Source organism: Meriones unguiculatus, chromosome 7 (assembly GCF_030254825.1).
Source record: "Meriones unguiculatus strain TT.TT164.6M chromosome 7, Bangor_MerUng_6.1, whole genome shotgun sequence".
In the NCBI taxonomy this organism is placed as follows: domain Eukaryota; kingdom Metazoa; phylum Chordata; class Mammalia; order Rodentia; family Muridae; genus Meriones; species Meriones unguiculatus.
In genome coordinates this window covers 43,917,083-43,941,691 of record NC_083355.1, presented here as the reverse complement: position 1 = coordinate 43,941,691, position 24,609 = coordinate 43,917,083, and the positions used below count along the sequence as shown (strand labels likewise).

The 24,609-nt window shown below is 52.3% G+C and overlaps 1 protein-coding gene across 2 annotated transcripts in view; it reads right to left on the bottom strand.

The window, feature by feature from the left end:
- Window positions 1-288: 288 nt before the first annotated feature.
- Window positions 289-24,609, bottom strand: part of Nxn (nucleoredoxin) — a 134,087-nt gene continuing 109,766 nt past the window's right edge. The window contains exons 2-8 of one of the 2 annotated variants that reach the window (XM_021636646.2): window positions 18,693-18,810; window positions 15,534-15,667; window positions 15,049-15,149; window positions 13,466-13,572; window positions 5,938-6,117; window positions 4,501-4,625; window positions 289-1,742 (exon numbers count right to left, since the gene is read on the bottom strand). In XM_021636646.2, the coding sequence (XP_021492321.1) occupies window positions 1,560-1,742; window positions 4,501-4,625; window positions 5,938-6,117; window positions 13,466-13,572; window positions 15,049-15,149; window positions 15,534-15,667; window positions 18,693-18,810 (948 nt within the window). In that variant the 3' untranslated portion in view covers window positions 289-1,559. The remainder of the gene's footprint in view (window positions 1,743-4,500; window positions 4,626-5,937; window positions 6,118-13,465; window positions 13,573-15,048; window positions 15,150-15,533; window positions 15,668-18,692; window positions 18,811-24,609) is intronic. The other variant, XM_021636734.2, reaches the window with a different exon arrangement.

The window sequence follows — 24,609 nt, the reverse complement described above, 5'->3', positions numbered from 1 at the left end:
GAGCTTCCAATGAGCTTCCTGCTTTCTGAACACCAAGAGAAACAGATGGCCACACTTGTGTGTGTGCACGCATGCATGCGTGTATGTGGATGTGTGTATGTGGATGTGTGTATGTTGTGTGTGTGTTGAACTCAGGGCCTTGTGTATGCTTGACAAGCACCCTACCACCACACTCTCATCCCCAGTCCCAGCTTGTTAGATTCTTGAGGGTTCTACATCCTCTCCTCCCCACCCCAGATACAGCACTCGAGTGAAAAAGACTCATCAGTAAGGACAGGGAGAGACGAGTGAAGGGTAAGGTCCAGGGACGCTGGCTTTATTTCTTTCTAGGTGATTGTATTTCAGGCTGGCGGCATCCAACAGACTAATTACCAACTAATGTTGTACCTCTGAACTACAAATCAACAACCCAATTCAGCAAGGAACAGGTCAACAGCTTGTTGGGGAGGACCACTGGAAAATAAGTGGTTTGGGCTGGTAGTGTGGAGCGGAGCTAAGGGTGAGGCCCAGGTGCTGTGAGACACCAGACTGTGACAGACTAAGGAACAGAGCTGGTGTTTCCGTTTTTGTGGTCAGTTCAGCTTCCTGGGCCGAGCAAAGGAGATCAAGGGCAACTCTAGTTGGCATGCCCTCTGCCCTCACTCCTCCCTAGAGCACAGCCCTTTCTTCAGGTTTCTAGAGAAAAGGAAATTCTCATTGCTTTTTTTGATCCAGTTTGAAAAGAATGTGGAACAGGAATGGGCTGAGCTGCCTCTGCAGAGGTCCAGTGACTTCAGGCACAGAAGCAGCCCATAGAGAGACCCACGGCACTGCTCCAGGAACTCAGGGCTGAACCTTGGAAAGACACCCAGGAGGGAGAGTTCATTACCAACATTCCAAGATAGAGGTTTTTGTGTGGGTAGAAATCTGGGGGGTGGTCCAGGGCAGGGAAGAAAGATAGGGGGATCAAGAAACGAATCACACAGTAAGCGTCCTATGAATGGTTAGCTCAGCTATTCATTTTCCCACCAGAACAAACACCCACAAGTTTCCTTACAGATTTGGAAGTCCCCTGCCCAAGAACCCACTGACGTGGTGTTCTCCCTTCAGACCAAGAAAGAATATGTCCTTACAGAGCATGTATTCACCAACAGCTCTCAGCCGATGTCCGCTGAGGCAACGCCCCTTCCTCTGTTATTCCCTAGGTACGAGTGTCACAGGTGTGTGTGCCAACCCCAGAGGCAGAGCCCCAATCCACTGTCCCTGCTTGCTCACTCTGCAGAAGACCCTGGCAGGTCCTCTACCAAGAGCTAGTGACCAGGAGAGTGCGGCAGTCCCGGTGCTGGCTGGTCATGCCATCCTCCCAGAACCCCAGCCGTCTCCGAACGCGGGGGTTCCGCCGCCACCGCCGTGAGGATGTGCACCTTTGGGCGCTAGCTGAGTTGTTAGTGCAGAAACAAGGCACCACAGAGGTTGGACACTTGGGTTTGTGGTTCAGGATGCGCTGAAAAAGTCCAGGGGCGGAGGGGAGGAAGGGGAGAGACCGTGTCTTAAATACTGTCTCGGGAGGCCAGAGCCCACTAGATGGGCTCTGGTTTGAGCTTTTCTGCTAGGAAGTCATTCACAAAAGTCTCCACAATGGCTGGGGTGATCTCTTCTACATCCATCACGTACTTGGCCCGAGCTGACATGTCCAGAATGGTGAGCAAAGGCGCAGCCTCGGGCAGGTTGGTGTAATCTCGCAGGGACTCAGTCATGTCATCCTGGAAGTCGCCAGAGGGGCAAGAAAACCAGTAAGTTTTAACCAGAGAGTCTCCTCAGCCTGGTCCCTAGGGAGCGTGGAAAGGGGCAGCACTAGCTGGCTGCAGTGTGGGATCCTATGGAAGGGTGAGGACCCTCCCCTGCCTTATGGAGAAGGATGTCCACCTGCCCGGCACCCCCAATCCAGGCTACCTTTCTTCACGAGCCTGAAAGTTGCTTCTTAAGTTATGAAACCCTAATGGCTTGGTCTTGCAACCAGCTCTCAAGTCTTTGCAGCCCCACTGTGGATTATCTGAGGCCCGTCAGGATTTCAACTCTGGAAGGTTTTTCTATGAAAACAGCTGTTTCCTGTGCCCTCTCTCAGAGGAAGGCAGGGGGTGCCGGCCAGCCTGGAAGCTACCTCACTGCATTTGTCTGAGAAGGAAGCAGTGCTTTGCCATGCGTTCCATCCAGGCGAGCTCCGCCCGCTCAGGTGCTCCTCATCCAGATAGGCAGACATGGCCAAAGACAAGGAAGCACTTACGGAGAAGCAACTATCTGAGGTGACCTTGACCTTTCACGCTACAGACCTCCTTTAGAGGCTGACGGGAAACAGGGCTTCACACCGCATAACGCATAATATTCTAATTCTAATGGAAAGTTTGGAGTCGCCCTGCAGAGAAAGGGGTCTTACTTGAAGGTGAGCAGGAGGCATGAAACTTAGGCTCACTGGGTCCTCAGACAAAATCCACCGCGTGCTCAGACGCTAAGGAGGGTTGTGAGTGACATCTTCCCACCTTGTGAGATAGCATATGCCTCCCGTAAGGTTGGAGGCTTCCACATCTTGGGCACTGATGGCCAGTTTCAGCCCTCCTCATGGGTTATTAAACCCTTCATGATAAACAGAGGGAACCACCTGGACAAACACTGGCCACCTCACCCTGTCAGGAGGCCTGGACCAAACCAAGAACTCCATTCCGCCCAGCCCTGGCTCCCCTCTGAGCAAACCAGAGAGAAATGAATTTTAATGTCCACGAAGACTTCAGATTAACCACTGCTTGTCCCAAGGGACAGAATTGGGACAGAAAACAAGAATAAAAGGGCTCCCCCAGCTCTAGGCCACAGTGCTGGCTCAGTTAACACCCATGGTCCGTCTCCTTGTCCCAGGCTGCCCACCTTGACTCCGTGCCAGGTTATCTTGCTACTGAGCATAAGGACAGAGGGTTGAACCTAGTCAGCTGCCCAGACTGGCACCTGTGGAGCAATGGCTGGCTGACACGGGGGCTCTGCCGAGCTTTCTGGTTCGTCTGTCAGAAGAGGAAGAGCCCTGGCCCTGGAGCCACAGTGACCTACCCAGCTCCTTCTCTGCTGCCTACCTTCTGTGTGGCCTTGGCAAGGGACATAAATGGAGCCCAGGTCTCATCCCTAACACCTGGGTTGTGAAAGGAAAACAGTTCCCAGAGCCCAGCCCTGCCTAGGAGGGTCTGGCCTTCTCCCTGCTGGTGCCTCACTTTCCTCATCCATGGAACAGGATAATGAGTGTGTTCTCAGTCAGAGAGGTGAGGCACAAAGAGGACCAGCAGGTGAGGTTCCTGGCAAGGCGCCTAGGGTACAGAAAACTGGAAAAAGCGTCTCAGCTCTGCTCCTGACGCCCCGCCCCGCCCCGCCCCAGCCTGGCCCTTTCTCTTCCGCACCCATCTTTTCTTAGGAGCCATTCTCTAGGGGTTAGAGTTTAATACATGCAGAGCAGTCTTGCCTGCTTTGTGTGGAGCGGCTGTGAGCCCCCAGGCAGGAGCCTGTGAACCCTTTTTGTTCCCCTCCACCCCAGGGCTGGGCAGGGCAACTGGAGCTGCCTGCGAGGGGCCCAGCAGGGCAGCCAGGGGCAGCTACGGAGGAGGTGATGAATGGGTGGCTTAGGGTGTCTGGCCTCTCCCGTTTGTCTGCCCGGGGTTCTCCTGGGATCCCAACACAGTGTGCAGGCTCTGACAACTGGAGGTTCTGACCTGTGCAAGAAGAGCTTTGATGGGTCGAGGGGTGGGGTGGGGGAAGGGGTGGCCTCAGAGGGGTGCTGGGGTGGGGAGGAGAGGCAATGAGCATGTGCAAAAGGAGCCAGGAGAGCGCCTGCGCTGCTGATCCCGGCCATCTTGCAGAAAGCAAGTGCCTGTGCGATGCAGGCTCCCAAGCTTCAGGGTGGCGGGGCGCCTGCACAGGGAGTCTCTAAGGACCCGCCATCTAACCTTGGGGAAGTGCCCTGCTCAGTCTGGCAGAGCCAGGCTAGGCCTCGGGTACAACAGATGGGAAATAGCAGCGATTTCCACCCTTCCGAGTGCCTTCCGCTGTGTGAGCGACCTCAGGTCTCAGCTGTGTCCTAAGCCAGGAGCCCTGTGATAGCTCAGCTCATGCTGCTGGTATAGTGGGACTAGTCCAGCCGACACTTTGCAAAGCACTGGGGGTTGCTTCTGACCCAGCGCCACTGACGGGAGTGAGTAGGGTAGGTGGTTGATGCCTGTGACCCTGCTTTCCCAGCAGAGCATGGGAACAGCCCCGGGAGGGTTTCCTAATGTTCTGAGGCCGCTGAGTGAGAAGGAAGGGCTGGGGAGAGAGCGGGGAGAGAAAATGTTTTTTGATCACTAAGGACACACCTTTCCTCTCACAGCTGTGTGTGGCACAATCAGCTCAGACCCAGAGGTCCCTTCAGACCTCCAGGAGCCAAGATTCCTCATGTCCTGGAAGCCCCCGCTGCCAGCCTTGCCAGGGGTCAGGCCTGTCCCCTGCACTCACCTCCCCTGCCACAAAGAACAGCAGTGGCGCCTCCTCTTCTTTGGCTTTGTACTTGGCGATGATCTTCTCAGCTATTGGCTGGATCAGCTGTTTGGCCGTCTCAGACTCTCCATCATCCTCAGAATCTGTGACAGGGAAAGAAACTCTCAGGTGTCAAATAGTGGTGACCCAGGATGGACCCGAGTGCCGGGCCTGAGCTGCACTGGGCTCACTTAGACACAGATGGGCTCAGTGAACAGTCCCAACCCTGCCCGCCGGCACTTGGACCTTGTCTCGGTGTTCTTCACACGCCTGTACAGGAGGCTGTGCTGCTGCCCTGCCGACACCTGAGCCCCCTGCGGCCTTTCTCCCGGTCAGAGCCAGGACCGTGATGCGACAGAGCCACCTGGTAGCCAGGCCGGCCTGGGGTGGTCCACAGCAGAACACACGAGGCTCAGGCTGCTGGAGCCTGTGGCCAAGAGCCCATGAAGCACCCGAAAGTGGTACAGCAGGGAGGGGACAGGCGTCTACCCAGAGATGCCCAGGAGGCTCACGGTACTCGGACACAAACACCTGGGACTCCCCCATCTTTAATTCACTTCGTGATGCTACCCAACTTGTTTGCCTCTCTGGGGCTCCCTTTCCACATTTCTGGAGAAAGCCAAAAGGTTCCTAATTGTCCCCCAAGTTCAGAGCTCTTTGTCAACAGGCCCGGGATGTGGGTGTGAGGACCTGCAGCAGGCAGGGCAGCCCTGCAAGGCTGCTTCTCTACATCAGGCCTTCCTACACAGGAACAGTCTGCTGATCATTTGAGAATACATCCGGGTGCTCCCCAGGCCCCCAGTGAAGATGGCAGGGGCCGCTCCAACCCTGGACAGAGCAGTTCAGCAGAAGGTGACCAACAAAATCCCAAGGTTTGTGGCCATGAGCTGGGAAAGCCTCTCGAGTCATCCCAGCAGAGTATGGGAGCACTTTTCTGGTCTTTCTCCTTGGCCGAGAGGCATAGCTGCTGAGGGTGGGGGAGCAGGGGTGCCACCCGGTGGACATGGGCCGACGATAGTGGAATCATTCCTCAGAGCACAGCACAGCAGCAGAAGCAGCCCAGGATGAGCCTTAGCCCGAGGGGGCCCCACCCCCTGCAGCTGCCGTGCAAGCAACCCCCTCTCCCTTCCCAACAAAGGTTCCGTTCATGGGGGGCTGGGGATCCTCCTAGGCCTGACCTGTTTGCCCAGCTGGTAGTAGGAGTGGCAGAGAGGGAAAGCAGAGCAGTGGCTGCTGCAGACCACCGCCGACAGGGGGACTGCCATGAATAAATCATCGGGGTCAAAAGCAGGGCTGCTGGGGAGACAAAGACCCCAGCTCAGCACTGTTGATGACACAAAGACGCTGCGGGGACACTGTCTACCTCCCACAAGAGGTCCATCCAGACCTGTCTCCCCCTACCCCTCGGCTCCGTACCTACAAAGAGGACGAGGCAGGGGCCCTCGTTGAGCTGCACGGCGTTGGAGTCCGAGAGCTCCAGCACGGGCTTCGGGTGCCACGGGAACTCCCTGCAGTCCTCGTCGTTGAGCACCTCCACCCGGCCCTGCCGAGTGATCACCTCCCCCTGGGGGTCCAGCACGATGAGCGTGGGGATGCCTACAGGAAGCACAGAGCACTCAGCTGGCTGCCGTCCTGGCAGGGTGGACCTATCTTCCCGACCTGGGAAGCCCTGGGTCGAGGCTAAGCGCGGTTGCTCACTAGCTCCAGAACCACTCTGGGGATGTGTGGGGTCACGCCACGGTACGATGAGCAGGTCTGTGCTCTGGCATTCTCACTGCGTGTGTGTGTGTGTGCGCGTGTGTGTGTGTGCGCGTGTGTGTGTGTGTTACCGTGAAGGGGCTGAGTTCCCATCTTTCCCAGCTCCATCAGCAACTGCATGACAAACTCTGAGAGCAGAACACAGGAGCCAGCACTCACTAGTGTGCACAAATGGGCAAACACCCATGCACACTCATGAACACACACACATGGAACAGAGCATAGTCAGTGGTGGGTATCCCTAAAGAGACCCCAAAGGTATGGCAGGCTGCACCAATTGGCAAAGAATCTAAGGCAGGCAGGGGTACTGGCACAAAAACAACCACAGACCCTCCCACTCAGTGCTGGCTACAGACAACAGATGTGAAGGAGTCCTCACACAGTCACCAAGGCTACCCCAAGAGCTAGCTCCGAGGGGCACAGCCCCAGAGGGCAGGGCTGTGTAGGAAAGGGAGGGCCTGCAGCACAAATGAGGGAGGCTGAGGACGGCTGGGCCCCTGCAGGCGTTTGGCACGCTCGCTTCCAGAGGATCCAACACCCCATCCAGGAGGCGCGGGACTCGGGAGTCTGGACTGCAGAAAGAAACGCACCAGAACGCATGCCTGCAGAGCGCATGCGCTCTAACTGTAGGTCCCCAAGTGAACATGGGGGCGGGGGAGCCTGGTTTACAGCTGCGTCTTGGCTTGCCACCTCCTTGCTCTCTGTACCCTACTCCCACTCCCCACTGCTTCTCCTCTAGCCAGAGCTCCCATTCACAGAGTTAGCCTCTGCCCTGACCTTTGGGGACACTTGTCTCTCCACTGGTGGCTGGTCCCCTCCCCAGCAGAGCTCTCCAGGTAGCCCCCCCCCCTTGGGGGCAGACCAGAGCCTGAATTTTATATGAAAGCCAGAGCAATTTAGATAGGTTCTGAAGTATTTGGTCAGTAATTTGCTCCACTGACATTTTACATCCCCATGGCGGGGGCCCAGTGGGCATACGGTGGTAGGCCTATCTTCAAAAGGAAAAAAAGAATCCATTTTGTTCGTACCTATTAGGAGAAGTAGCTGGGCTATGGGAACAGGTGAGGAGAGTCCAGTTCCTGTAGCCCCGATGCCTGGGACTTTTAAGATGCACTCAGTCTCAAGCAGGAGACCCGAGCCAGGTATCCTGATGGCTACCTCTCCCCCAGAGGCCTGAAGCCATGTTGGCTGTGTCTCTAAGCACAAGGCCAGAGTCAGCAGCCCAAAGGGAGCCTGAGGCTGGAGGCCACCTGGGGCAGCCTGGGACACGAGTGATCCACACTGCCACGTCCCCATCTCTAAAAAAGCATCAGCACGGTTCTTTGCTCTGAACTGGTGTTTCTGAAACTGGGCAGTTCTGCACACTGGGTAAACCTGAGCCCGCCCACTGCTATGATTAGACGCAGTAGCTGGCCTGCTTTTAGCCTGGGCTCAGGATGCAGAGTTGGTCTGGGAAGAACAGACAGGCAGAGCTCAGGAAAGGAAAGACGACGAGCCTGCCAGCCGGGAATCCAGTTCCTCTGTCTTTCCATCAAGTCACTGTGAGGGGATTTGTTTGCTGTTCTCTTGAGGCCTGTGGGGAGCAGGGCAGGACAGGACCCCAGAGCCGTGAGGTTCATAGGGACAGGGCAATGTCAGCAGTGACTATGGTGCATGAACCACACACAATCAGACCTGGAACTGGAGAGGTCCCAGCGAGCATCTAAGCTCCCATGTCCACCAGTCCCTCCAGGTGGCCTTGGGTTTGACCTTGGAACCCTCAAAGAGTGTACTCTGCTGTGAATCAGAGGGTGGCAAAGAGAAGGAGATCTCCCCTCCTCAATGTCTGCTCTGCCGGGCGCAACATAGTTGCCACCTTACTTAGTCAGCCTGACAGGCTGTGGGGACCACCACTAGGCCACCCAGCTAGTCCCAGTGGGATAGGAACACTGGCCGGCCTGTTGCAAAGGCTGTGGCTGTCTGCAGGCCACCACCTTTGCCAAGGACTCTACCAGCATCTGGCTAGGGCCAGGGACAGTCTGGGAACCAGTTTCCAAGCTATTTTTCCTTTCTCTTCTTCCTTCCCCAGAGCGGTGGCAAAAGAGACTGAGGGTGTCACACCCCGTTCCTTTCCTTCTCTGCATGCAGTCCTTGCGGCAGGCTTTCCAAAGTCAATACTTCAGAGAAAACAGGGGGAAGCCCCAAGAAACTTCAAGGGAACAGCAAATTTCTCACCAACGCAGTCATGCAAACTACCTTCCACACCAGCGAGGGGCTTCTTGGGGGAACAAAAGAGGCAGCTTATCGCTGCTCTGCTGGGCCCACACTTGTTTCCCAGCAAAGCCGGTTGGGATGGCTGAGGGAAAGGTGCAGATTCCCGCAGTTTTAAGGAAGATCTCACAGTCCCTTAACTTTTTTAGCCTCATTTCCAAAGCTGCCAAATGGGGAACACTACCTCCCTCGATTATGGGAGGGATAAGAAGATGGAAATGCAAAATGTCTTAGCTGAGTGCTGGGGATGCAGTATGTGTTCCATAAGGGACAGCAAATACCACAAATCCACTCATGTTTTAAAAAGCCCTTCCTGAGACAGCAGAGGCACAGAAGGTGGGAGCCATGTGTAGATACGGGAGATACAGGGAAGAACCCCAGCAACAGAGACGTGCTAAGCAAAAGGCCATGCATCTTGCCTGCATCATCCCAAGCTTACCTTCTGAGCTGAGAACATATGTAACCCCATGTCCAGAGAGGTATCAGCCCAAGCCTTCAGCTCTAGAGAGCTGGAGTATCCATCAGTGCTGGGGTCCCCTCCACTACCCCCCTCAAAGCACAAGAAAAAAAAAGGCCTGCAAAGCCAGTGTCAAACCCCTTCTTCTGAGGGAGGCTTACTGGTTTTAGAAAAACCTCAAAACAATGCATGTGTCCACCAAACAGTTTAGTCCTCTTGTTTTTCTGTTGGTAAGGAAACAGTTTGGGGATGGGAGGGTAGGGGGTGGAACAAAGAAGCTGAAATGGTCCAGGCACTTGAGGAAGAAAGGAGCCAGGAAGAGAAGCCCCTAGCTCTGTCTGTATCTACATGGCAGCATCCTAAGGGGTCCCTGTCCCCAAAGACCAGTGGGAGGCAGTAGGAGAAACTGGAGAAGGGCATCCTGGGACAGGAAGTGCAAGCCGGGGCACACTGTGGGGCACAGTATGGTGTGACGGTGGAAACAGTCATCACAGAGAGTGCGGCCACTTGGAAAGGGCTGCAATGCACTGCAAAGAGAGCTCCCCCCCAACAGCACAGTGCTACATGCATGTTACAGCTATGTGTAAGTGTGTGAGCAATGACCAGAGGGACTCAGAAAAGTGCAAACAGTTGTAGATTAAGATAGGAACACAGCTGAGATATGGAGAAGTTCGAATTTTAAGTGATGTAACATATGGATTAAATACATGAAAATCAGAACTGAAGGGCAGCAGGGCTGGGTGGGGAGGACAAACGCCATCCAACGCCTGGGTAAAACCAACAGCCAGTCCACTCAATGGAGCTCTCCTCTGTGGCGCCCAGCCCCAAAGCCTTCCCGTGCTTAGAGAACTAAGACGAGGATGGGAGCAGCTGACTTAGGTGGCAAAACTCAGAAAAACCTGACTGAGGTCTGAGAGCTGGGCCTCGAGCAATTTGGATATGGCCAGAAGATCCAAAAGCTGCTCATCTGCACCAAGAGAGAGGTATGGCCGCGTTATTATAAATCCAGGAACCAACTGTCAATCAGGCGTGGAGCAAATCTGTCTGCCAGCACAGTCAAACTGTCCATCAGCAGAGGGGCAGATAAGCCAGGCAGCACAGTTAAGCAATGGAGCCCTTCGCAGACCTGAAAATAACCAGCTAGATATGGATATTAGCGGGGATACATCTCAAAACCATAATGTTAGTGAAAAGACTCAAGTTGGAAAATTACGTTATGACAGCATTTAAAGTATGCTTCGAAAAGACACACCAAGGAAACGATACATTATTCATGGGTTCATATGCATGCAGGGAAATACGGAGGAGGCTTATGAGGTTACACTAAATGTATGGTGGTGATTCCCCCAGGAGAAGGAAGGCGGCAGAGTGAAGGCCTTTTCTTTGTCTGTAATGCTTCCACTGCTCTTCCTTCTTTCCTTCCTTCCTTCCTTCCTTCCTTCCTTCCTTCCTTCCTTCCTCCCTTCCTTATTTCCTTTCTTTTCTTTTCTTTTTTCTATTTTCCTTTGAGAGGTGAGTGTGCTGAGGAGTAGACATAGGACCTGGATTCCATTCTAAACATCTGAACAAAAAATGTCTTCTTGGTGTAACTGCATGAGTATTTATTATATTATCCTCTGTTTTTCCCCTCAATCTCTTTTCTTTTCATGTGCTCACAATTAAGTGCAACAAACAAAACAGAAGACCAAGGCCATATGGTAAATTCCCAGGCTGCCCCTGCTGCCCTCCGCCAGCAGACAGACACCAGCCCTTTGAATGCAGAGATTTATCTGCAAAAGAAACGCCAGCATCAGCCACTTGCCCTGTACTGATTGAAAAGCTCTGGAAATGTCATTTTTATTTTTACAGAAAGCTTCAAACCCATTTTCTGAAGGAAGTAAGGAAGTAGACAAAGCAAGGGGCAGAGAGGGGAGGACAGAAATGGGAGAGGAGGGAAGCGTGGCGTGGAAGGGCAGAAGAGAAAGTGAAAGGTGGATTGAGCAAGAGGAAAAAGGAGTCCTAAAGCTCTGTGTTGGAGACAGCAAGGCTCTTACACTATAGCTACCCTCCAGAGCCACCTCCTGCCCTCCCACAGGCTGGAGATGAAGGAGGGAGAGGACAGACAAAGCGCCTGGGTCCCTCAGCCTAGACAGAAGGGCCCCTAAGCCTCCGTGCAAAAGAACAGGGTGTTCTTCAATACTCTCCAGCAGCCTGGGGTTACTTAGACAATGGCTAATGAGATTTGCCTTTTGCCAAGTGTGTCTAAATGGTTCCCTTAGAAAGGCATTTTAAACCAGCTTATAGGGCTGCGAATTCCCCAGTCTGCACAAAGCGTGGGGAGCAGGGAGGCCTTGCAGGGAAGCCGGCTCTTTCCGGGAGACAAAGGAGATGGAGGCAAGCCAAATGTCAAATCCTCAGTGAGCCAGGGTGGCCCTAGGACGACTACATTTTCACACAACCCCGGGGCCCAGTCCAGGGCACCTAAAGGGAGCCAGTGACCAGGCCACTGGCAGCTGCCAGACTTTGGTCCCCTTTGCTTCGGGAAAGCTTGTCCTCAAGATCTGCAGCAGGTATGGGGTGACTCACTCCCTGGGATACCTCAACTAACCATCAGCATTTGGGAAGGCCTTTCTGGAGGAAGCAACTCAGGTGCAAGGGGCCACTCTGGGCCTAGATCCCAAGACATTCAGAGAACACATTCCTTTTGCATTATATGTTCTCACTCAAGCTGGTCAAGACAATAGGGAGGGCCAAGTGATGTCATATCAAGCCTCCCCTCCCCCACCTCAGGTATACAGACAAGGTGAAGGTAGTTCAGCCTAGATATAGCCCAGGAAAGGCTCCTAGTAGTTCTCTGTAAGATCACTTCATCAGCCTGGCATGGCATGGTAGCACATGCCTGTAACCCTAGGACAGTGGAATATGACTGCAAGATTCAGGCCAGCCAAGGCTGCATAACGAGACTTTGTTTCAAAACAAAGTAATAAGTAAACACATAAAGTGTTGCGCTCTGTGCCTATAATCGCAGCACTAGCAAGGCTGAGAGGCTGAGTTCCAGGCCAGCCTGGGCTATGTAGTGAATTCTAGTCCTTCCGGGACTGCAGCGTGAGACCTTGTCTCAAAACAAAACCACTGAGAGACTGCAGAGATGGCTCATCAGTGAAAAGCACTGGCTGTAACTGCAGAGGACCCAGACTTGATTCCCAGCACCCACATGGCGACCCACACCCATCTGTAACTCCAGTTCCGTAGAGTCTGACACCCTCTTTTTGCCTCTGAAGGCACCAAGCATGTATGTGGCACACAGACATGCATTTAGGCAAAATACCCTGCCCCAAACACACAATAAGTCTTTAATATTATTGCAAATTACCACCTGCTTGAGAGCTCAGCTTCTATGTGGTGCTATGAGATAATTTCCTATGGATAAATTCCTATAGAGTAGACTTCTTTTTGGATTTATTATTGTTTTTAAAGATTTATCTGATGGGTGTGGTGGCGCACGCCTGTGATCCCAGCACTCAGAGAGGCAGAGACAGTCAGATCTCTGCGAGTTCAAGGCCAGCCTGATCTACAAAGCAGGTACAGGATAGCCAAGGCTACACAGAGAAACCCTGTCTTGAAAACAACAAAATGATTTATTTATCCATACTCACTGCTGTGTATGAGAAGCGGAAATTCTCAAAAACTCAGATGTCCCTATATTGCTAAAGGCACGTGAGGCAATCCTCACTGTGAACCAGACAGTCACCTAAGATATGGGAGCACAGCTCCAGCTGTATCTGTCAGGGCATCTATACAGAAGCCAGTGAAGGGTGAAGGCTCACTCTGAATGTGGATGGACCATCCCATGGGCTGTGGCCAGGACAGAATCAAGTGGGGAAAGGGCAAAAGTCAGCAGGGCGTCCCCATCGCCTCCTTTTGGATAGAGAAAGAACAACTTTGAAACAAAGCACGGCAGTGAACACCTGCAATCCTAGCATCTGAGAGAGGGGCAGGTAGAGTGCCAGCTTCATGCCATTTGAGCTACATAGGGAGACTGCTCCAAAAGGAACCAACAACAAACTAGGCTTTACTGTCACATTCCTCACATTTTCAAAATATTACTTGGGCCAGGCAATGGCGGGGCACACCTTCAACCCCAGCACTCTGGTGGAGGGAGGTGGATCTCTGTGAGTTCAAAGGAAGCCTGGTCTATAGAGTGAGTTCCAGGACAGCCGGGATACACAGAGACATCCTGTCTCAAAAAAACCAAAAACCAAAACAGCTTATTTTTTTTTAACTTGGGGTCTGGGGACTAACTAGAAAGATGACTCAGTGTTTGAGAGCTTTGACTGCTCTTGCAGAGGGCCCAAGTTCATTTCCCTGAATCCATGTCAGGAGGTTCACAGTGACATAAAATCCAGCTCCAGGAGATCCAACAGCCTCTTCTGGCTTCCTTGGTCACCCACATAAACACAGGCACCCAGGGCACAGACAGTCCAGGCCTAGCATGCCTACCTTGGATTCCGTACAGCCGGTTGAGACGTGACCGCCGGGCCTCATCAGGGTAGGGCACAGCGAGCCACGGCATCTCACTAAAGTACTGCTTGAAGGACTCCTCTGACCTACAGAGAGAAGTGGGGAAAATGTCTTCATCCTGTGTGCATCTCCACTTGGTCCTTCCTGCCATGACAAAGTTGTGCTGGCTCCCATGGGGTTGGGGTTCCTAAGCTCAGGTTCCTAGCTTAGTTCCTCAGGCGGCAGGCTAATGATGAATGGAACCCGTTCTGGGGCTCACCAGGAAGCAAACGACTCACTCCACCTGGTTCCTCCCAAACTGAAGCAGCAGCCAGGGCTTGCCAGCACCCTCTTTGCATCCTATCAATTTTACCTCTGCCCAGCATTTCATTATCAACACAGGCACACTGATTTTTAAAAGGTTGATTTGATTTGATCTGACTTGTGTGCACTAGTTTGTGCGTGTTTTTGTGCAGGGGGCCAAAAACCCAGAAAGGGACGTTGCATCCCTTGCAGCTGGAGTCACAGGGGTTTGTGAGCTGCCCAAAAGGCACACGGGTGTTGGAGCTGGGATGCTGGTCCTCTGATGGAGCGAAGTGCTCTTACCCGCCGAGCTGTCTTGACTGTTGCAGCAGGCCTAGACACACAGCACAGCCGTGCTCCCCACACACGCTAGCCTGCACACTCGGAACCAAGCCTACACCCAGGGCTGCGCAGGTAAGAAGCTACAGAAAGCACAGGAGGCCTGAGCTGTGGGGCTGTAACGGGACCAGGCAGGGCACAGAGGAGCCCTCTGGGTGATGGAAAGGTTTTGTATCTTGACTGTATGACAACAATGGCATGCAGAAACACATGGGGCAGAGCTCACTGAGTGGGAAAACCTAAAACAGACGCAATTTATTTTCACAGAAATTGTGTTTCAGTAAAGGTGATAGTGTTTAAAACCCCAAATGCCTTCAAGATTGCCTTGGGTCCCTTGCAGTGAGACTGGGAACTCTGGGGTGGGACCATGAGATAGCACAGGATGTCAAAGCCATAATGTGGCATCTTGAGGGCCTTCTGAGACCCTCAGGCGACAGAAGCTCCTGCTGTCTCAGCCTGGATCTTGGGTGAGGTTCTAAGCAGAAGGCTGCTTATTGAAGAAGGGAATGATGAGGAACAGAGGCAACTGAGGCCAGAGTGACAAGGCTCTGGGGAGGAAAACCACACTCCTCACTTGTGTGATTTCTTATCCATGTGCTTTTAAAGCAGCCCCAGACAGAGCACATGACGAGCCTGAAGAAACTGAATACATACCCACGCAAAGCCATCACAGTGTGCTAGTCTCATGGCTCCCATCCTCCGCCCTACATTTCCCCCTCACAATCTACAAAGCTGAACCAAAAACGCATCCTGACTTCAGCTGACCCGGAACTGAACTGGGATGTGCCTCCCTGTTGCAGCAAGGTTTACTTCACTGATATCCCAGATCTGTCTTCCCCGGGCCCTAATCCACAGCCTACGCTGAGGAAGACACATGAGGCGAAGGAAATGGGTATAAGCTGTTACTGAAAAGTGGTGTCACACTGTAGGGGGCCCGGTACCTGTCTGCGCTGACAAAAATGATCTCAAACTTCTGGCCTGCTTCTTTAATCTTCCTGTACGATTCCACCAGCACTCGGGTGAGGCTTCGGCAAGGTGGACACTGAAAGACAAGAGCCCCTGCCATGTGACATGCCTTCTCTACTTCCGGCCACTGGCCCCGGGGGTGGGGGATGCAGGTGAGAAGACCTGCGTAGAGCCGGGACAGCAAAACCCAGTTTATACAAGAGATAGAAGTAAGCCGTCACGGTAATCAGTATGCACAGCCCCAGCCAACTTTGGCAATGTGCAGCGAGATACCTCCCCTTGGGGAGCCGGGGAAACCTCAGTGGGATGGCTGAGGAGAGGTCATTTTCTTGCTGCCGCCACCACTGATGGCATTTACTGGCATCCATGAGCAAGGCAAGGCAATGCCGGGGAAACTTCCGCTGTCTCCCACCTGCGGATTCAGGCACCCTAGGCCCTGCCCCCTTCAATCCACACTCACCCAGTGTGCAGAGAAGTAGACTCCGACATGAGACCCCTCCAGGCTGCTGCTCTCTAGCGACTGGCCATTATTTCTAAGCAAGGGCCCTGCAACAACTTCCCGGAAGGGCTTAGGTCCCCAAGGGAATTCCAGACCTGAAATAGGAAACAGATGGGAAGAATGTCAAGGCTCTCTATGATGGCCTCGGACCTGGGAGTCCTCAGAACTCTAGGCACAACTGTGTCATCGTATAGTATTTATTGGCCTGGCTCACAGGCTCTGCAGCCAATGAGGAAACAGAACTAGGGCAAGCAAGGTGGTTCCTTGGATAAAGGTGTCCGGAGCCCGGCCTCATGGCCCAGTTCAATCCCTGGGACGTGTAAAGGAGGAAGGAGAGAACAGACTGACGGAATATCCTCGGATCACCACATGTTCCGTAGGGGGCACGCTCGTGCCCACAAACACAAACAAATACACACACCAAGTAAGGTTTTTGACAATGTAACTTAACAGCTGGGTGGTGGCGGCTGCAGCGGCTGCACACCTTTAACTCCAGGTCTCAGGAGGCAGAGGCAGGAGGATTTCTGTGAGCTTGAGGCCGGGCTGATCTACTGAAAGAATGAGTTCCAGCACAGCCAAAGCTACACCGAGAAACCCTGTTTCGAAAAAAAAAAAAAAAACAAACCAAAAACAACAAAAGTAATTACAAAAAGGAAGTGGATCAATCATCTAAGGCACAGCCTCATTACCACCGAAGCCTGGAGGATGAGAAAGCCTCTCTCCAGAGGGCTCTATCTCCAGATGCAAGGATGGACAAACAGAGCAGAAGGGAGACCAGACCAGGGCAGACTCCCCAGGTAACGGCAGTCAACTGGGTCCAGCGCACTGCACTGGAGACCATCACACCCAGATAGCAGTTCAGTCCTGTCCCTGGGTTCTCAACCCAGAGCGCACACTAGAACCCACTGGGGGCTTTTCCAGTGTGATGGGCCACAGCCCTAGAGATTCTAAAGCAACAGGCCAGGGTTGGGGCCTACGGAACCAAGAGAGGACTGAAATGTAATAAAAATGAAAATCTACAAACCCCAGATGGTCAGCATTCTTACGACATGTAGTCTCCCAGCAGGAAGAGGAACTAACGTGTTCCCAGCTCAACACATTATTTTCTCACAGGGTGGTCCATGGCCCACTGCCTCAAAACTGCCTGAGGGGCCAGGGATGAGAGTCCTGTTACAGATGCAGGTGGCCAAGCCCACCCAGAAACTGGGGGATACAAAACTCTATGGTGGCTAGACTGACCAGGCTGCTAACGGTGTTGGGAGTGGGTGGGGAGTGTGCTCACTACAGCCTGAGTTTTACAAAGGGCAATCATTCTACATGGGAACTCTCAATCAATCTCTGTCTCTCTGTCTCTGTTCATTTGTTCTGTTTTGTTTTGTTTTCTCTCTCTAAGGTCCCACTGCATATCTCTGATGGGCCTGAAACTCAGGCTGGCCCCTGAGCTCGCAGGGAAGCTCTGCCTCCCTGGCGAGTGCTGGGATTAAAGGTGCTACCATGCTCGCCTTGCTTTCCATTCTCTGAGAGTAGCTCGGGTTGGCTTTGAACTCAGAACCCTCTTAGCGTCCAGACTGTTGGGACTTCAGGTGTGTGCCACCACATCCAGCTCTGTGGTGTGTGTGTTATTTGCTGTAACACTTTGTGACCTGGGGATGAAGCTGACTGGGTCAGTTAAGCAAGGCGGTGGAGAGCTTGCAACTCCGACTGCTCCGGTGCAAGAGGGAAAGCACAGCCTTGGCCAGCCGGCAGGTCAGCATGAGCAAGCCCTGGGGGGCCGGGACTCCAGCTGCACCAGGCAAGGCAGTGCACTCACCACCACGGCTGAGAGCAGCACAGAGATGAGACTTTTCTGGGTGACGATGGAGGAACGTTCCGAATTCTCAAATCTGAAATCCACTCCCCCCCCCCCCCATTTTTGTTTTCAAGACAAGATTTCTCTGTGTAGCTCTGTCTGTCCTAGAACTAGCTCTGTAGACCAGGCTGGCCTTGAACTCAGAGATCCAGCTGCCTCTGCCTCCCAAGAGCTGAGATTAAAGATGTGGGACTCCAGCAAATTCAAACTTTTTTTGACGGTCAAGAAGTTTCAGATTTCAGGCCTCAGCACTCAATAGGCTGAGACAGGAAAAGTGCACAGATCTGGAGAAACTATGTAGCAAGTTTCAAGGTAACCTGGGCAAACAATGAAATCTTGATTAAAAAAAAAAAAATCAATCAGTAAGTGTCAGATTTGGGGGTTAAGAATGTTCAGGTAACAACATATATGCAAATATTCCCAAATCTGAAAAACTAAAACATGAGAAGTCTCTCTGTTCCCACCTCAGTGGAGGACAGTGTCCTTGGGTACTAGCCAGGAGGGACTCAGTTCCGTCCTGCCAGCCCACGATATACATCAGAACTCACTGAGGGGGTGGGAGGGCGGTGAGACTGCCGAGCAGGTAAGGGTCACGTATCTATCGTGTACATGGAGGTCAGAGGACGGCTGGCGGGGATGGTTCTCTCCCATCACGGTGGTTCTAGGATTGGAACGCAGGTTGTCTGGCTTGGCAGTGAGAGCCTTTCTCCTCCAAGCCTTCAGTCCTCTCCTCTCTGATATACGTATTTTTGTTTTTGTTGAGACAGGGTCTTGTTGTGTATCCCTAGCTAGTGTGAAACTTGCTATATAGACCGGGCTGGTCTTGAACTCAAAGAAATCCACCTGCCTCTCCTTCCTGAATGCTGGGATTAAAGGTACACACTACCACAGCCAGACACCCAAGATTTGAAAACAGGATTGTCCCCTCCCATCCCCCATGCACACAGCAGACCCTTACTGCTCAAGTGGCTGCTGCTGCTGAAATAGCACTAGAGGTCAGCATCTGGGCCCTTGCTGCTTTTCAGCAGCCTCCCCAGGCCCGAAAGCTGAACATTCCTTCCCAGATCCCATCTGCTTTGGCCCAAGAATTAATGGCCCCTGGAGGGACATTCTGAGCCTTTAAAAATCTTAACTATGACCTGGAGAATACAATAATTTCATCAAGACAATATTCTCTAGCCACGTAAACCTACTTACAGCACTTCATTAGTACTGCGGTTGAGGAGGGGCTACAGCAGGGATATGGGGAGCCAGGCACGCCCAAGCCTCACCTTCTGGGTCATCTCGGATCACCAGGAGCCCGTTCCTGCACACAACCTTCCCTGTGGTGGCATCCAGGAATATTAGCGATGGAATGTTGGAGATTCGGTATTTGTTCCAAAGTTTAAGCTAGAAAAAGAAAAGTGTAATAAGGCAGTTAAACCCAAAACAAATTAATTGCAGAGTTCTTTCAAGTCCCTCAGGCCCAGGAAAAGATGAGTGGAAAAGCATTAGCGTGGAAAGACAAAATGAGAATTAGTGGCTCAAAACAGAGCTGCCCCTGTGGTCCTGTAGGGTGTGGGACCCTGAGTCTTGGGAAGGTTCATGTTGTTACAGAGGTGGTTGCTAGAGGGACATTCAGCCTCCTACCAGTCCCCAGGGAACAACCTGAAAAATCACAATAAAGAACTAACATCTTCAGAGAGCAACGGGACCTCAATCGGGTGACTTGGGAAGGGAGGGAAGCAACCCCGCCGGGCAGCAGGCAACACGTAGCAGCCAGTCACCAGCCTAGGAGGACAGGACAGGCTTTCCACCGAAGCAAGCAGTACACTGTGCCCCTCTCCACACTTGTCCAGGCCTGTGACTGGAACAGCATCTTTGCTATATATGTGTGCCGTTTGTCTTGCCGAACACAGGCACCAAGTCTGCCCAAACCCTTAGCCCTCAGTGCCACTCCAAACAGCCTCCAGGCTGCTGGCAGAGTTGACGCTGGCAGTACAAGCTGTTAGAGGCCCAGGGTCTAAGAAGAAGGAAGCCGAGAACCTGGGAACATCACAGCCCTGGATGCGAAGCCAGATTTTTGCAGGCTCTATTGCTTGCTCATGGCCGTGGGGTGAACACCCTTTTGGCGGGCACAGAAATGGGTGTTTCGAAGTGTAACCACCAAGCCCTAGGACCAAAGCCATCAAGGGAAATGCTGGGCTAGCTACATAGCTCCAAGCAGAAAGAAGCGAAAGATAGCTACATGCGGACTCTAAGACTCCCTCTCTGGAGCAACTGGAGTCCAGGCAGGGAGGCTTAGCCACTGGCCCAACAAAGCAGGGATATGTGGAAAGGCCTCAACAGGCCTCAGAAGGTGGCTTCACCCAGCGGGGGGGAAGGAGTGTGTGAATTCCAAACAGAGTGTCTGCCAAGAGAGTCAAGGCTTCTCAGCCCATAAAGACACACGGCTTGGTGAAGGGTCACTGGACTGTTTCACACTGGGTGGCCGCTCCTGATGGCTTCCCAGCACCACATTTCCAGTGGGGTCCCAAAACAACCTCCTACCAAGAGTGGCTGTGAGCAGCTCACAGGGTCACTACTGGATCATCCCACAGAAACCTGGTCCTAGGCGCAGGTCAAGCATTCTTTTACTGTTATTGTTTGAGACAAGGTCTCACCACGTAGCTGAGGCTGACAACATTAGTTATGAAACTCAGGCTGGCCTAGAATTCTGAGTCCCCTGCACTAGTCGTAGCCTTTAATGCAACTTTTTTCCCCCTTCGAGATAGAGTTTCTCTGTGTAGACCTGACTGTCCTGGCAATCGCTCTATAGACCAGGTTGGTCTGGAACTCAGAGACCCACCTGCCTCTGCCTTCTGAGTGCTGGGATTAAAGACAAGCACCCAGCACATTGATGAAACATTCTTTAGAGGTTTGACAACAAAGAAGACCTTCAAGCCACTGGGATTAGTAACTTAAATTTCCTGTGCCGGAGGCCATCCAGGTTACTTAACGGGTGTGTCCAAGGTGGGGGCAGGGGTGTGCACTGGAGAGATGGTTCAGCAGTTAAGAGTATTTGCTCCACAATCATGGGATCTTTGTTTCCAGGTGCGGGTCTACCAGCTAGGGGAAACAGTGTGCTTCTGTGCTTATAAGGGAGACTGAAAAGTTGATCCTTTTATAGCCCAGCCCATCATGGTCTAATTTTATGACAATGATTTATTTCGGAACTTATTCATCAGTGAGCTCTGTCTGTGGCCTGGCACATACTTTCTCAGGCTGCAGATCAAGGTTACTCAGCTTGGAAACTGTGGAAGGCCCAGAAACAATCATTTGACCTTTTCTTTCTTAATTTTTAAATTCTTACTTATTTTTATGTGTATGGCTATCTTTCTTGCATGTATGTCTGTAACCAAATATGTTCCTGATTCCTCTTGGAGACAGGAAGAGGGTGTCAAATTCCTGGGAACTGAAGTTCCAGAATGTTCGGTGCTGGGAATGAAACCCAGGCCCTCTGGGAGAGCAGCCAGTGCTCTTAACTGCCAAGGCATCTCTTTAACCATTCTTTTCTTTTTTAAAAAATTGTGCAGATATATCTCTGCACAAAATATATATTATATCTGTTTCTATATTATATATGTTATATAATATATTGCAGTCTATATATTATATATAAAATCTGTGTAACACCACTTGTGCAGATGCCCACAGAGGCCTGAAGAGGGCACCAGAAGCCCTGGAGCTGCAGTACAGGGGGCTGTGGGTCTCCCGACGTGGGTGCTGGGAGTCACACCAGGTCCTCTGGAAGAGGAAGATACCCTCCTAACCACTGTACCATCTCTCCAGTGCCTGACCTCGTGATACCTGAGTCAGACCGTAATGCCTGAACCAGAAAGCTGGCCCTCAGGCTGACGTGCTCAGCATTGCCTGTGCTGAGAGCTCTATCTCACCGAATGTGAGTGAGGAAACCTTGTCCTTCAGGAATGATGCGCTCTGCCTTACGGTCCACTAATGGTCTCCAGAGGCCTCTGAAACAGGCTTCTTAAATACCTGGGAGTCCCAGACCTTTCTGCCTTAGAAAAGTGTGCATATATATAAACTCTGTGTGTGATATATTGGAGCTCAGAACCTGAGGCCCACTAGTGGGACCTGAAGAACTACAGCATGCCTGTGGGTCCCAGATAAAGGCCCTTTGTCTTAAGAGTTCACAGTGTACCAATCTTGACTTTGACTCCCAGAGAGAGCTGAGACACCAACCACCTGTCATTCAAATGTCAGTGTCCAAAAGAAGGCTAAAACCTATGGTGCCAGTGCAGTGAGAGTGGGTGGCAAACACCAAGGTCCTGAGTCCTTCCCAGGCTGAAGAGTGCTTTCATCTTAGGGGTGGTGGAAATAACCGGACAACAGTGCTGAGCTCACCTTTTAGGAAGTACCCAGCAGCCATGAGCACTGGTGCATGCCTTTAGTCCCAGCACTCAGGAGGCAGCGGCAGGTGGATCTCTGTGAGTTTGAGTCCAGCCCTTGTCTACACAGAGTTCCAGGACAGCCAGGGCTACACAGAGAGACCCTGTCTCAAAATCCACCGGCCCCAAAAGTGAGCTCATATTCTTGTTGTTCCAGTTGAGATTCGGGTGTGTGTGTGTGGGGGGTGCTGAGGATTGAATTGAGGGCCTCATGCGTTCCAGGCCAAGTGCTCTGCCACCCAGAAACACCACCCAGAAACACCACCACATTTACTCCTCAGCATCTGAAAGCTTCATCTGGCAGAGAACATGTCAGCATGGAGAGAAAACAGGCCACCAAGTGGCTGGGCTGCAGTCTTGGCCCTGAGGCCCACCAGACTTCGGTGGACAGGTCACACCGTACTCACAGCGCACCCTACCCACAATTCAGGGGCCACGAGCCCAAGGAAAGTGTCACATGTGGAAACACTTTCATTTTAAAAGCCAGATCCACATGGGATGCTTCATTAATACTGAAATCCAATTTCTGCTCATTCCCCCTTGTCTTGTCAGCATCCTCTTCAAAGACTGTTTCCTCGTCAGCTTTGTTTTACAGTTAATCAATCAACTGCACAGTTAGCAGGCTGTAAATGAGATGACTTATGGAATGGGGGTTTCCTTCTGAAAGCAGTTATTCTGCCGTAAGCACCTAATGCAACACACTGGACATTTGTGGCCCTGTTTTATGTCATCTGTTTGCAGTTGCCTATTTTATTAACTCCTCATCCCTACTTTCAGATTTTCTAATTACATGATTTACACACACACACACACACACACACACACACACACACACATCTATATAAGATTTTCTTTTACAAACAGAGTGGTATTATGTTGCTCAGGTTAGCCTTGAAGTCCTGATCTCAGGCCACGCTCTTGCCTCATCCTCCCACATAGCTAGGTCTACAGGCATGTGTCCTCATGCCCTGCTGGAAAGTTTTTCTGCTTTTGCCTCTGTGGGTTTTGCTAAGAGAACCCTGACACCACATCTGACTCTGGAAGGAATTCCTGCTTGGTTTCCTGCCTCTGGCTCGAATGACTAAAAGCACGGAAACTCAGCACAGCCTGCTGCAGGCAGGCGTGGGAGGGCAGGGGCGCTGAGTCAGGCTCTTCCCATCCAGCTGCCTTTGAACCCGAAGACAGGACGGAGGGCAGGAGCTCATATTCCGCTGCATTCAGGAGAGTTTTGGAAACGGTCCACGGCAAAGTCAGCATTTTAATCTGATGGGGTCAAACTTGGCCTCGGTGTGTCAGGCGCCACTAACCCTGAGCTACATCCCGGGTGCAACCCATGTATTTTTAAGAGGCTCACGCATCTATGGCTGCTGCTGCAGCTGGAGAGTACAAGGGACTTTCACATCCCTATCTGCCCTCTCTCCACTGACCATCCTGGCAGAGGCTACCCAAGGGTCATTCTGATGGCGCCTGCCACTCAGGACCTTTATATACCTGCAACGGTGTGTTACAGCAGACCTTAACACTAACTGTTAGAGCTAAGTGTGAAGATGCTAATAATCAGCACTGCGGAGAGGGCTCACTGGGGGACAGTGCATGCTGCGTGGGCACCGATGGCCTTCGACGGGAGCCCCGGCATCCTCGGGAAGTACAGGCAGGTGTAGTTTCAGCAGGGGGGGTGTTCCACAGATAACCTAGTCTGTTTCTTGCTGGCCAGCCTAGCCAAAAACCCAGCAGGACACCTTACATCCTTCTCCGGCCTACCGAACTACCTAAACACACGCACACACACACACACACACACACACACACGCACACGCACACGCACACGCACACGCAACCCCTCCCCTCCCACACATCTATATGCCACCTTGATCCTGACTCACCCACAAGTAAATACTGACGATTAGTTTGCCAAATTCAGGAGCAATGCAACAAGGGTAAGAAACAAAGAGGTGGCAACATTAGCTCAACTTGGCAGAAATCACAAGGGATGACCAAACAGGCTATCCAGTCTCTAGAAAATTCCAATCCTGGGCCTGATGGCAGGGTCTGGTTCCAAGGTTGTGGTTGGAACTATCAGCCCAGGGCTGCTGGCCAGTGAGGCATGAAACAATGCAGCAACCATCGCAAGGGACAGGCCCGGAACTGGTGAGCTGTAAAGATGCGAGCAGAGAGCACAGCTCATCTAAACCACTCCATTAGCCATTACCGCAGACACTTCTGGGAAGCGCAATCTGGTGATTTCTGAGAAAGCTCAGCTCCTGAGTGTGACCTCGGATCTGCTCCCAGGCTAAGGACTGGTCCTTGCACTTGACAGAGGGGCTTAGCTTTCATTTCTCAACAGCTGCTGCAAATCTGTGGGATGAAGCCAAAGCTGACACAGATGTAGGATTAATCAGCAAGCTCCGCGGTCAGGTCAGCTGGAGCCTTCTCGGGCAAACACCCCTGCCTTTCCATCTGACGCCGGCTACAGTCAAAACCACCTTTTCTGTGCCTGGCACTCAAAAACGGATCTTGGATGTGTCCCAGTTTCCTGAACAAACACAACCCAAGACCATTATGGACAGCCAGAGGTAAAATTCCCCTCCTCGCCTCCAACATCAAGGCACTATAGGCCTTACAGGCTCTGGAGCCAGGCTGCTTGTGTCTGAGTCAGCTTCAGCCGCTCGGTGACCTCAGGCAAGACAGTTAATTTCTCTCTGAGCTTCCACATCTGTAAAATGGGGTAACAGAACCTGCGGTCTCGGACCACGGTAAAGAC